The following is a 12,737-nucleotide window of genomic DNA, read 5'->3' as shown; positions in this document are numbered from 1 at the left end:
GAAACGTTTGGCACTAATGAGAGTTCCGATACAAGTGAAGCTCAGCTGCAGTGCATGGCTACCGACGGCGAACAGTGAACCGCGGCTCGGCCATGCTCGCATCGCAGCTGGTGGCGCCGCAAATATCAGCATGTTTTCTTCATCATGTGAAATTATTGCGAGGAGAGGGTAAAGCGGCAACGACGGTAACAAAACATTGCTGCTTGGGAGCGTTTTCATGCTGAAGGGCCGTCTGCTACAGATTCGAAGTGAACTGAAAAAGGCCTAGCGACGACATCGGTGGCGAGTGATTAGCAGCGGTGAAGCTGCCGGCGATGCCAGAGCGTAGCCGCGAGCACTCCTCTGTCACCGAGTGGTCACGTCGCTGTGCCGCAGGGAACTCCTCTGTGCCGTGTGAGAGGCAGATCTCGCCATCGGCCAGCGGTCCATGAACTACGCACCGCCAGCCGCAGTTCGCCCCGATGCACTCGTGTGCCCACTGGGGCGCCCGGGTACGACCATGATTCGATGAAATGGCTCATTGGGGCGCCCCGATGTGCACCGGTGCAATTTGCCGAATTTGCCATTATTTTCATGGACTGGATGTGGCAGACCAGCGCAGAGAGGGAGGGGGGGGCGCTTTCCCAGAACGGCGCGGAAATTTGAAATTAGCAGTAAAGTTAGGGGGGGGGGGGGGGCTCTTGCACGGGTGGGGGTGCGTGCTCGGAATTTTACGGTATTGTGTCCAAATCCACACCACAGCGACTGTTGCCTCTGAGCCACAGAAACAAATCTCGAAGGCTAAGCGTATGTGAGCAGCACGTGCCAGAAGCGATTTCAAAGTCGGAAATACATTGTGGGTGCCATGTTGTAGACACTACCTATATTTCATTCTGAGGAAGCTTCATATGGGAGGCCCCAAGCCACGTTCAATATAAGCAGAACCACTCCCAGCATTCCCCTGGTGGCACAATGTCCAATAAAAAAAACTTGCTCAGATAGTGATGCCAGATTTCCCTCCAGGAAATATTTAGGAAACTGACCAATTCATTCCTTTTCTTTCCTCCCCCCTGACGGAATGCTCACGATACCACTACTGCTGACAATACACATAAAGAGCATTACAGTGTAGGCACTACAACCCAAGCTGTATTTGAAAACAAATCTTGAAGAGCCCTCACCAGGCCCTATTACAAATTCCGGTTATGCACTGGAACTTGCGCAATGCTGTCTAGGAAGCATTTTACCGAAAGAATTTTTCAAACTGGTTCATTATTGGAAGAGGTAGAAGAAACTGAACTCTACAACCGCGTATACACTGCGAGGTGGCGAGACTCACGGTCAACAGAGGCACTCGGCCCCTTTTGCCTCAACTAGTGTCCACAAGCAACATTTCTTTCCTGCCTTTTTTTTCCGTACAAGAGCCGAGGGACCACACCATGTTCATGTGACCAGCCCTGCCACCTTTTTTTGATGCATGGCCCATTTTCAGTGGTGGCATTTTGCTTGCTGCAATGGATGGCTAACCAAAGTTTCTTGTCATGGTCAGTGACGTTACAAGCAGCACGATTTAAGCAGAGGCATTTGCGCTCATACTCATGACTCTCGCTCAAAGTTCAGCTCCCTCGAGAGGAAGGACGCAAGGCTTCCCATTTGAAATTTTAACCGTTCCTGCATCACGCAGCCATTTCCCACTTTGCAGACACAATGCTCACTACGGCATTAAGCGCTGAACTTGTTACTTTGCAATGTGCAAACCTGGTGAGGTGCTCTTTGAGAGGAAGAAGTTTAGCAGAAGTTTACACCGACCATGAATGAGTGCCCCATCATGGTCACTTGGATGTGTATGTGACGAAGGTGAGCGTCAATGTAGCGCTTCTGCTCTGCTAACAGGTCTTCCGTATTCCGGTCGTGGCTTGCCATCATGCCTTCCAGACGACGCAGGCACTCTGCCAGCGTGAGATCATCAGGCTGCCTCTTCACGTCCTGCAAAGATAAACATGCCTAGAAGGAAATCCAGTCATGGGCAGCTGCAAGAAGTGCCTCCCGTGCAATAACAAAGGCACAGTTCAGTAGTACATTGACCATGAGGAATCCGGGGAACCGGATCGCTTGATTTGTAAGCAGAAAGGATTAAAGGGACATAAGGATAAACACTATTTGACTGATAAAGAATCCTGTAAAAACAGTTTGTTGATTTCGCACAACAGGTTGATTATTACAGGGAGAAATGAAAGTTTCATTTTCTCAAACTTTGCACCCCAGCACTGGCATGTCAGTTTGACCTTGCGGATTTGAATGTATTTTTTTTGTACTTTGGCCATGTTGACTCAGTGAAGGTTGCTGAAACTTGCCATGTTAATTCTCTGGCTTCTTTAGGACACAATGCAGCTCATTTTTACATAGCATTTGCATCGCTCTAGAGTGGGGTTGGCATTTGTGGTTTGGGCCATCATTTCTTGTTATGAATGTGTTCATTTGAAATATTGAACATTACAAACCTTTTGCGACCTTTTGCACTTTTCACTGCAGCATTTGTATTGCAATGAATATTAAGGACTTTTCACATTGTTTATGACTATGGCAGCTTTTCACCTACCACTGCTGCCAAGATACCCACAAAAAATAAAACTGCCACATCACCAAGCATGCATAATACCATGACTGGAACAGCGGAACTGGAAAAGTCATGACACTAACTCACCATCGCAGCTGCCCCCTCCACCTGTACGTTTTGCAAGAGTTCGTCAGGCATTGATGGCGCGGAGCTGCTCGATGCCAAAGAAGCGTCCCAGCTCGTTGAGTGACCATTGGGCACTGAACTCGAGCTGCCATTCACGTGGGGCGACCCTGCAGGTACAGCTGAAAGGCGAAACAACCAGTATTCTCAGTGTGACCCTAAGCGGATTGATTGACAATTAGAAGATGCAAACAACATTTAATGAACTGGTATCCCCTAACAAAGCATTACCTGCTTAGAATCACGTGTTGGCAAAAAGAATCGCCGACATGGACAGTACAGCAGGATGAATACCACGGAAATAAAAGGCATTCCATCATCGCAGGGAGAGGACTGCTCTGCCATTTTTACGAAGGTTGCCAATGCAAGTGAGTGCCCAATCTCTTCTGGGCAAATTGCCATAGTTCATCGTGTGGCCAGCAAGACGCCCGACAAGAACCACATTGTAAGTTTTTGTTCACGCAAGAAGAATGAATTTCTTCGTAAGGGTCGAAAAGCTCGTCTGCGATGCTCCCAGATAGGCTTTTCTGGCAGTAATGATCATCCCATTTACATCAACGATTATCTCAGTCGATAACAAACGCTTATTCAGCAAAGCTCTTGCACTAAAAAAAAGAGAACAAATGGCAGTTTTTGTGGACTGAAAACTCCCAGATTAAAGCTCGTAGATCAACTGACAGCAGGGTCTTCCGAATCGTCATGGAGGCTGATTTTTGCATCTGCGCGGCGGTATAGCTTGTCGCTGCATTTTTTGTCCTGTGGATTGATTGCACACTCGTTCCCGAATACTTTCCACCATGTCCTTGCTATCACCTGCCAAAGTCAAACCATTGCTTAAATCTTCTAATACCTCTGTTCTTCATATCAATGCGCAAAATTTGCACAAGAACCACGATTCCTTTAAAGCATTTACTGACTCACTTCGTCATTCATTCTCATTTATCTGTGTTTCGGAAACACGGCTTGATAATATGGATGGCAATTTATACAGTTTTTGTTCACACCAAGCAGAATACTGCCACCGTATTTTGGATCACCATGGTGGTTCCACTATATTTGTTTCACCTCATATTAAGCATAAGCGAAGACTTCATTTTTTCTTAATCTAAATCAGTGTGAATCGGTATGGATCGAAACTGACTTACAGCCAAATTCTCATAATCGTAACAGTTTTATGCTTAATTGTGTCTACCACTCCCCTTCATCTATCCCTGATTTTCCGAGATTTTGCCAAAAATTTCTCTTGAAAATAAGCAAGTGCTAATTGTTGGTGATATTACCATTAATTTACTTCCCGCCGATAACTGCAGTGTAACAGCTTATACAGACTGTTTTGATAGTTTCTGACTTGAATCATTAATCATCTCTCCTACTAGGTGTTCTACTAATGATACCAACATGCTTCTTGACCATGCTCTAACCAACATCTCGCTAACTCCAAACTCTGGTGTTATAGATACTCAGATAACTGACCATTGCCCATTATTTGTCGCCTTTCAGGCCGAAATACCACAGCCTCGAGCCTTCCTTTTTTCCTGCAATTTTGACTCAGATAACTTTGTCAACACTATAGCAGATACTCTGCATGACCCTGATCAAGCTCTTGCAAACTTTTGTTCCATCTTTCAAAAAGCCGTTCGAGCTAACACAACTACCATCAGATGCAGGAAACATTTAAAGTTTCCCAGCAATCCTTGGGTAACGAAAAGTTTACTAACTAGTATGACAAAAAATAGAAAACTTACACACAAAAAAAAAACGAAAAAGAAACCTTTTAATTTACGCATAGCAGCATGAACATCTAAAAATTGTTTCAATACTCTGAACACTTTAGCTAAAGAAGTCTAAATGACAGTATTACACAAATGAATTTGCAAAGCACAAGAGCAACCCCAAAAAACAATGGCAACTTCTTAATGCATTCATGAATTTACCCAAGTCTGGTAATCATCATCATCATCATCAGCCTATATGTCCACTGCAGGACTAAGGCCTCTCCCTGCTATCTCCAATTACTCCTGTCTTGCACTAGCTGATTCCAACTTACGCCTGCAAATTTCCCAATTTCATCACATGTAATGCATAGGATAGATAACCAGTGGAGCATTAGAGTTACAGAATGGATACCAAGAGAAGGGAAGTCCAGTAATAGTGCTGATAAAATAAATTACAACAATAAAACCCTTACCGATTCTTCTAGCATTGCAAATTTTTTCAGTGACTACTTCTATAAAATAAACGGCAGTCGTCAGATGACCTCTACTTTCCCCATGTTTCGATGCAATCAATTCTTTTTTTTTTCTCTTCCCCTTAAATGCTGATTAGCAGTTCTCCGTGGTATTAGCTCTCGATAATACTAGCCCTGGCTTAGATAACGTTTCTACATTTCATCTAAAACTTGTTGCACCACTTATTTCTCATATTTTGTATTAGAATTAATATTTATAGATGTGGTATTTTTCCAAGTACACTTAAAAGGGCTAAGATTATTCCTGTACATAAGAAAGGTGATAAAATGGAGGTGTTTAACTACCATCGTATTTCTATTCTCTCGTCGATAAATAAAGTTGTTGAGAAGGTATTTTGTAAGCACCTCAATATTTACTTTAAAAGATTTAATTTGTTGCAATCTTCTCAATTTGGTTTTTGTGCTGGCAGTTCGACTAATTTAGCTTTAATATCCCTAACCAACTACATTCGTCACTTTACAGATACTGGTAACTTTGTTGGTTCAGTATTCTTGACTTCACTAAAACTTTTGTTACGAATAATCATGACATACTTTTTACTAAGCTAGAAGCCCTAGGAATTACCGGTCCAGTACTAAAAGTTTTAAAAAGCTATTTGCATGACAGCCATTTGCATGGAGGTGCTTACTCTGATACTAAAGTTATCAATCAAGATGCACCCCAGGGCTCCATACTAGGTCTCTTACTATTCTTCATTTATATTACCGATTTACCCATGTGTAAATCTGCACATTCCGTACTATATGCAGACGATACTACCATCTTGTGTGAAAAATCTTTAGCAACCTTAATCTTTAAACTAAACAATGAGCTTGAACAGATCATTGCATGGTGTTCTTCCAATCATTTAATTATTATTCTAACGAAAACTCAACTCATGATTTTCAGATCAAGCCAAAGATACTACCTGGCATGCATGAGATAACTCTAGATGGTCATCACATTCCCATCTCAGACTATCATATTTGGGCATGAAATTATATTCTAACCTGAAGTTTCCTCAACACATTGCCTTCATTAAACAAAAGTGTACCTCCGGCATTACAGCTTTATTCAAATTAAGAGCGTATTATTCAAATCAAGACGCGTTATTAGCATTATACTTTGCTTTCATTCACAGTCACATTATTATGGCATTGTTTCCTGGGGAAATACATATTACTGTCATATCTTGTCTATTCAGCACTTACAGAACCAAGCAATACGCATTATCACTAACAGGGTTTTTTTCATGAATTCTAATCTGTTGCTTCATGAAAACATCCTTCTTTTGACAAGCTTGTTCAAATATCATCTCACAAGTATATTCTATAAATTACTTAATAAACAGCTTTCATACAAACTCACCCGATTCCAGGAATCTCAATAATAACAATACCAGGTTTGCACGTGACTCCTATTTTCTGCTATCTATGGTTCATTCTAATTATGGAAAAATGACGTCATTCACGGCCATAAACCTATTGAATGCTTTGCCCAACACCATTAAATCTTCATCCTTTCATGCATTCCATCATGCCATTAAGCTTTTTTTCCTTGTATTACTAAGATTACACAATAATCACACTATCTATGCCATTTTTATGTATTGACAGCATGTTTTTATGCACTATAGGATTGTACACTGATGACTGTTTTAATTTTTCTATGTCGTAGTTTACGAGTGCTTTTATTTGGTTTGCATAACTTGCTTAACTTTCATACGTTTTTTTCGATGTTATTGATGTTTTCGATGCCATTGATGATTAAATGTTTTCGATGCCAACGAAGCGGCGGAGTTAGAGGCCAAATCCGCTTCTCTGCCACCCTCCTCCCTCACTTTCGACAGTTTCTGCGTGCACCCTTGTGCTGGCGCCGCCCGCTTCCGGAAGCTGCGTTTTCTGCCGTTATTGGGAAGCGAGCATTAGCTGGCGTGGGCAGTTTCGTGGCCTGTGCTTGCTAGGCACTTGCGCGCCGCGATATTTCAAGACTCGCACTGTTCGTGCATCGTGCTATGGTGCACGAATACTTCAAAAATACAAATACATTCTTTTAATTCAAACAAATTTTCGAGCCCCTTCGAATTTGAATTATCGAGATTCGACTGTATACGATGCAACACCAGCTCCCTCTGTTGTTGCATCGTGGTTTCACCGGCTCCTCCTCTGACATCATGCCAGATGGCGCGGCGAGCGGCGCTGCCAGCTGCGGTGTTTGCTAGGCAACGGCTCAGCTCGCGGTGTGGCCACCGCCCACAGCGAAACATCGAGGATACGGCCTAATTTAATGATGAGCAGTGGTTGAACCAGGAATGCCACTGAAGACAATGTTTCGACAAGGTGACCAGTCTTCAGCAGGGCAGCAACTGCTCGGGTACCACCCATCACACTTCAAGGCTTCATCTTCCTGTGAACTTCTGTCTTGTTTGGAGCATTGAACATAGTTAGATAAGACTATTCTGCTACAGAACTGGCAACAACGTTAATGACATTTCTGATACATGCAGGCGCTCCTTGCACCAAGTGACAAAATTGTAACAGTGGTTGGACGGCAAAAAACGGTCACTGGGAAACCGGGAAAAAGAGAAACTACATACATGTGTCAATATTACATCATCACATGAAGCGGCTCCGGCTGCAAGTACTAACCTGCTGCCTGGCTCTTCTCCTGAAGTGCCGACTTCACTGACAACCTTGTCATAGAGGTACTCCCCATCTCGGGGTCTGGCAACGAATCGTTCAGTACTGGCAGGATATCGCTGAGGCCTGTCACCAAAAAATAAACAAACAAGTAAATAAATAAAGAAAATAGAGGCATCACACGATGCACAAGGCATATTTTTAGGCAATAGAGGCAATCTGTGTAGATTTCACATGCTCCGATTTTTCAACGTCATATTACGAGATGTTTTTTTTATTCAGAGCTTTGTATTCGTTTTGGATCCTGTATTTCAGATATTTACCCGTCGTATAAAAGCTAAAACATTCTGCTCATAAGTAATTATACAATTTTTGTCCATATTTTGTCAAAGTGCATGTTTTTTTCAATAAGTATTTTTTTTATTTGATTGATTGGTGCTATAAACACACTCAAATGCAAACATTTCTGAACAGACTGAGCCTCAGTAGTATGCACTAGTAAGCACACATTACACGTTTCCAGAGGGTAGTTAAGGGGCAGCACAACGTTTAGTTGGGATATGTAGAGATACAATACTGCACATTCAAGTCATCCTATGTAACACGTGTTATACAGCTCAGACCACGTAACCACTTATAGCTTAGGAGCGCACATAATTCGGTCTTTCCCGACACCCATGTATCTTCCCAGAGAGCTCGATGTATATGCATACTGCTCATAGCACAGCCACACAGAAAACACTGGTTATAATGTGCTTTCCGGAAAATCCCGCAGACAAGCAGAGGTGGTGAACATGCTTCTCAACGAGGTGCACCGGCTGAGGGGAGGGCATTGTGAAGGAGGAGACATGGAGAGAAGGAAAAGAGGAGGGTTGGGGGGCACCTCAGCAAGCGTGTGGAGGTTGCCTAGGCGACAGAAAAGCCTTTTGCTCCGTCTGCGTGTCCAACCATGCACTATCCACACCGGACGCATGTACATTGTCAGTCTTTGACTCTTCAGTTAGTGTGCATAAAGTAAAGTTACTGACTGATCTTTCAGGCGATGGATGGGGTCGCAAAAATGTCTGAATTATCGGGCAGGCTGGATAAACGAATTTCTACGGTAAAATCAATTTGTCATTTTTTACAACTCCAGCACAGCAGAAAAACTTCAGTCGATGCCACGAGTGTTTTGCCTTCACCCACCGCAATGCACGTCGTCGCAAAGTGCAGATATCGTATGTGCAACCTTGACTCCACAATGCTGTCAGATTAATTGTGTTCTGCAAATCCATCAGTTCTGAATTCTCCACACATGAGCTTCTGCCATTCTTACCAGTACATGCAGATACAAACTTTTGCTATACGCGTTCGCAGTAGTTGGCCAGTGATCGCCCATGTGATAACGGCATGAACTGAACAAACCAGTCTGTACTGCGCATGTTCCGTGATAGTACCACTACAAGCAAGTCAGCGATAAGCCACCCACCTCGCCTACATATACTCCTGTGTTTTGTGCAATAAAGACTTGTTGCAAAGGCTGCTGCGGCGTCTACACCTACAGTGGCGACGAGGCATGGTAGTGCCCACGCGGCAGGGGCGGTTCCGGCAAGATGGCCATCGGCGTTCGTATCGGTGAGTTTCACCTTAACAGCAACTCTTCATGGGAAGATTACGTTGAGCATATTGAGTTATGCTGCGCAGCCAACAAGCCCACCGAAAAGAGGGCAGCATTGCTGAGTTGCTGTGGGGAGGAGACCTACTCCCTGATAGCTACCCTCGTAAAGCCGCTTAGGCCGCCGAACACGGACTATCAGTCCATTGTAGAAGCTGTGAAGAATCACATCAATCCGAAGCCCCCCGAGCTGTACTCAAGGTATGTGTTCTCCAAACGAGATCAGCACGACGGTGAGAGTCGCTGACTACGTTACAGCCTTACGCAAGCTATCCGAGAACTGCGGATTCAGCGACAAGCAGCTCCCGCTTGACATAATGCTCAGGGACCGATTAGTTTTCGGAATTTCCGACAGCACAGTGCAGCAGTGTCTGTTGGCCGAGAAGAACCTGACCTTTGCGACAGCCTACGGCCTGGCAGTCACAGCCGTGTGTGCTGCAAAACATTAAAGAGCCATCGGCAGTCAGCATCACAAAAGCCCAGATATCACAGCCAAAGTGGACACGCAACGTCTGAAAAAAGGGCAAGATGAAAAGGCTTCAGGCGCACAGTCGGAACGACGGTGTTTCCGGTGCTTAGGCAACCACGCTGGTTATCGCTGCAACTTTAAAAATGCAGTATGCTTAAACTGTTCCGGCAAAGGCTACATAGCCAAGGCGTGTCGGAAGAAAACAGGTGGGCAGCTAAACCACCAGCTGGAAGGTATCTCAAGTTCAGCACAAACCGAATATGATGACTTGCGAAGTATTAGCCAAGTAACCACCGGTTGTCCCAAGTATATGGTTGCCGTAAGCATTGGCAGAGAAACGGTACCGATGGAAGTTGATTCCGGAGCAGCCAGATCAATTATAGTTAGTTAATTGGGGTTTAGTGGCGCAAAAGCGACTAAGGCTATGCTGCGCCAAACACAAGGTGTTATGCATAAAAATTTAAAAACAGCAAAGGCTGTGTTGGTCTATAGCCTGTTTAAATAGCCGGTATCGTCTAGAAATTTAAAAAGGTCTCGTAATGGCACTAGTGCATCATCTCCCAAAACTAAGGCAGGCTGTAATGGTATGTTACACCCTGCCTGACCTTTTTAAAAACATGACCTTTTTAACTACAGTCCACATTGCGTAGACCTCGGCTGTGTAAGCAGAGGCGTGCTGTGGTAGTCTAATACTTGTTTCCGAAGTTTTTGTCACGTCCCCCACTCCAACGTGTTCTTTTGTTTTAGAGCCATCACTGTAAAATTCCATGTAATTTTTATATTTCTCCTGAGGAGCACGGAATTCTTGCATGATGTGTTCGTGCGGGGTATCATTTTTCTTTAGAGGGGTTAATGCCCAGTCACATAACTGTATGAGTTCGTACCACGGGGGTAATCGTTGTGGCCTTTTAGCAACCTGAAGGACCTCAAGAGGAATGTCATAATCGCGACAGTATTCCTCATATCGCAGCAGAAGTGGTCTAATCATGTTCGGTTTATTTGTGTAGTGTAAGCGTGAGTTGCACTGTGTGACGATGTTGTAGCATATATGTTATGGTGATGACTGGATTCTGAGTATATAGGAAAACGTTAGTAGCGCCCTGCGCTGCTGTAAAGGAGGCTCATTACTATCAGTGTATAGACTCTGGACAGGTGATGTTCTGTAAGCACCACTTGCCAGTCGCAGTCCCAAGGTTATGAATTGGATCAAGTCGTCGGATGTAAGATGGTCTGGCTGAACCATATATGATGCTACCATAGTCTAATATGCTACGTACTAAAGAACAGTATATGTGTAGCAGGCATTTACGGTCAGAGCTCCAGCACTTCCGGGACAAGACTGAGGATGTTAAGTGCATTATTCCCTTTAATTTTAAGACTATTTATGTGTGCCAGAAAGTTCAACTTTTTATCAAACAGAATACCCAGAAACTTGTGTTCTTGTTTTACCGGTAGGATGGCTTCCTGTAACTTAAGGGTGGGATCTGGTTGTAGGCCTCTTTTTTGGGAAAAGACAACACTAATAGTTTTTTAAGTTGAGAAACGAAAACCGTTTTCAGATGCCCACTGTGTGAGTTTGTTTAATGTGATTTGAGTTTGCTGTTCACAGGTTGCCATGTTCGATGCACGACACGCAATTTGTAGATCATCCACATATAACGAGTGCATTACAGAGGGTGGGATTACATTACTTACAGAGTTCATTTTTAGGACAAACAGTGTTGTGCTTAATACACATCCCTGTGGCACACCATTTTCCTGAATGAATATGCGTGACAGCACCGTTCCTAAACACACTTGAAAGGTTCGGTCGGACATGAAATCGGCTATACATTTGAGCATTCTACCGCAGATCCCTAATCGCTAAGTCTCTCAAAATACCAAACCTCCATGTTGTGTCATATGCCTTTTCTAAGTCGAAGAAAACTGTGAGACAGTATTGCTTGTGTAGAAAGGCAGTACGTATCTCGTATTCTAACCGGACTAGATGGTCTGTTGTATAGCACCCTTTCTTGTACCCAATCTGATGGTTGTCCAACAGGTTCTCGGTTTCAAGGACGTATGTCAATCTTATGTTTATAATTGTTTCATATGACTTTGCAAGACAGCTTGTGAGTGCTATAGGCCTGTAGCTGTTTGCTGTTGTAGGATGCTTTCCAGCTTTCAAGAAAGGGATTATAATAGCTTTCTTCCACTCATTCGGCATTTTTCCAGTTTCCCAGATTACATTGAAGAAGCGAAGTAAGATATCCACTGCTTTAGGGGAGAGATGTGCGAGCATTGTATAATGCACTCTGTCTGGACCGGGCGCTGTCTTTTTGTCAGAAGTGAGTACCCTGTTGAGTTCTTGGAGTTTTAAGGGGGTGTTATACGACCTCTCGGAACTTCCTGTTGTCGGAAGCTTTTGTTTTTCTGCTGATTGCTTATATTTTTGAAATTTAGGAGAATAGTTTACCGAGCTTGATATGTCATAAAAATGCTGCGCTAGTATGTTTGCTTGCTCTTCTAAGTTTGTTTGCTTGCCTGGGGGTGAGAGTATGGGGATCGTGTAAGGAGTGTAATTCCCTCTAAACTTACGAAGTTGATCCCACATTCTTTTGGATGTTATCAAGCTATTTATGGATGATACATAATTTTTCCATGACTGTCTTTCGGCTTGCCTGCGTGTGTACCTGGCTTTCGCTTTTGCTTTTTTGAAAAATAGGAGGTTATCTTGTGTTGGGTATCGCCAAAAGATACCCCACGCTTTGTTTTGTAGCTTTTTAGTTTCTGTACATCCGTTCGTCCCCCAGGGTTTTAATTTTTTCCCTAAAAAGCCAGAGGATTGAGGTATTGTCTGTTTTGCTGCAGCAAGTATACAAGCAGTAATTTTTTCATTTAATTCATCTATATTTAAACCACCTGGTATGTCATCCAGACTGGCCTTTTCCGTGAAGAGAGGCCAGCCTGCTAGATGGAGTTTCTAACGGGGTGATCTTGATGGTGTAGTAGGAAGAGATGTTTTTTGAATGATAGAAGGCATATGATC

At 43.5% G+C, this 12,737-nt stretch overlaps 1 protein-coding gene across 1 annotated transcript in view; it reads right to left on the bottom strand.

The window, feature by feature from the left end:
- Nucleotides 1–12,737, bottom strand: part of LOC119437333 (uncharacterized) — a 94,032-nt gene that overhangs the window by 13,335 nt on the left and 67,960 nt on the right. Inside the window, exons 9-11 of the mRNA XM_037704379.2 lie at nucleotides 7,596–7,712; nucleotides 2,684–2,841; nucleotides 1,789–1,965 (exon numbers count right to left, since the gene is read on the bottom strand). Of these exons, the coding sequence (XP_037560307.2) occupies nucleotides 1,789–1,965; nucleotides 2,684–2,841; nucleotides 7,596–7,712 (452 nt within the window). The remainder of the gene's footprint in view (nucleotides 1–1,788; nucleotides 1,966–2,683; nucleotides 2,842–7,595; nucleotides 7,713–12,737) is intronic.

Source organism: Dermacentor silvarum, chromosome 1, assembly GCF_013339745.2.
Source record: "Dermacentor silvarum isolate Dsil-2018 chromosome 1, BIME_Dsil_1.4, whole genome shotgun sequence".
Classification (NCBI taxonomy): domain Eukaryota; kingdom Metazoa; phylum Arthropoda; class Arachnida; order Ixodida; family Ixodidae; genus Dermacentor; species Dermacentor silvarum.
The sequence above is the reverse complement of the archived record's forward strand: the minus strand, read 5'-3'. Positions and strand labels throughout refer to the sequence as shown.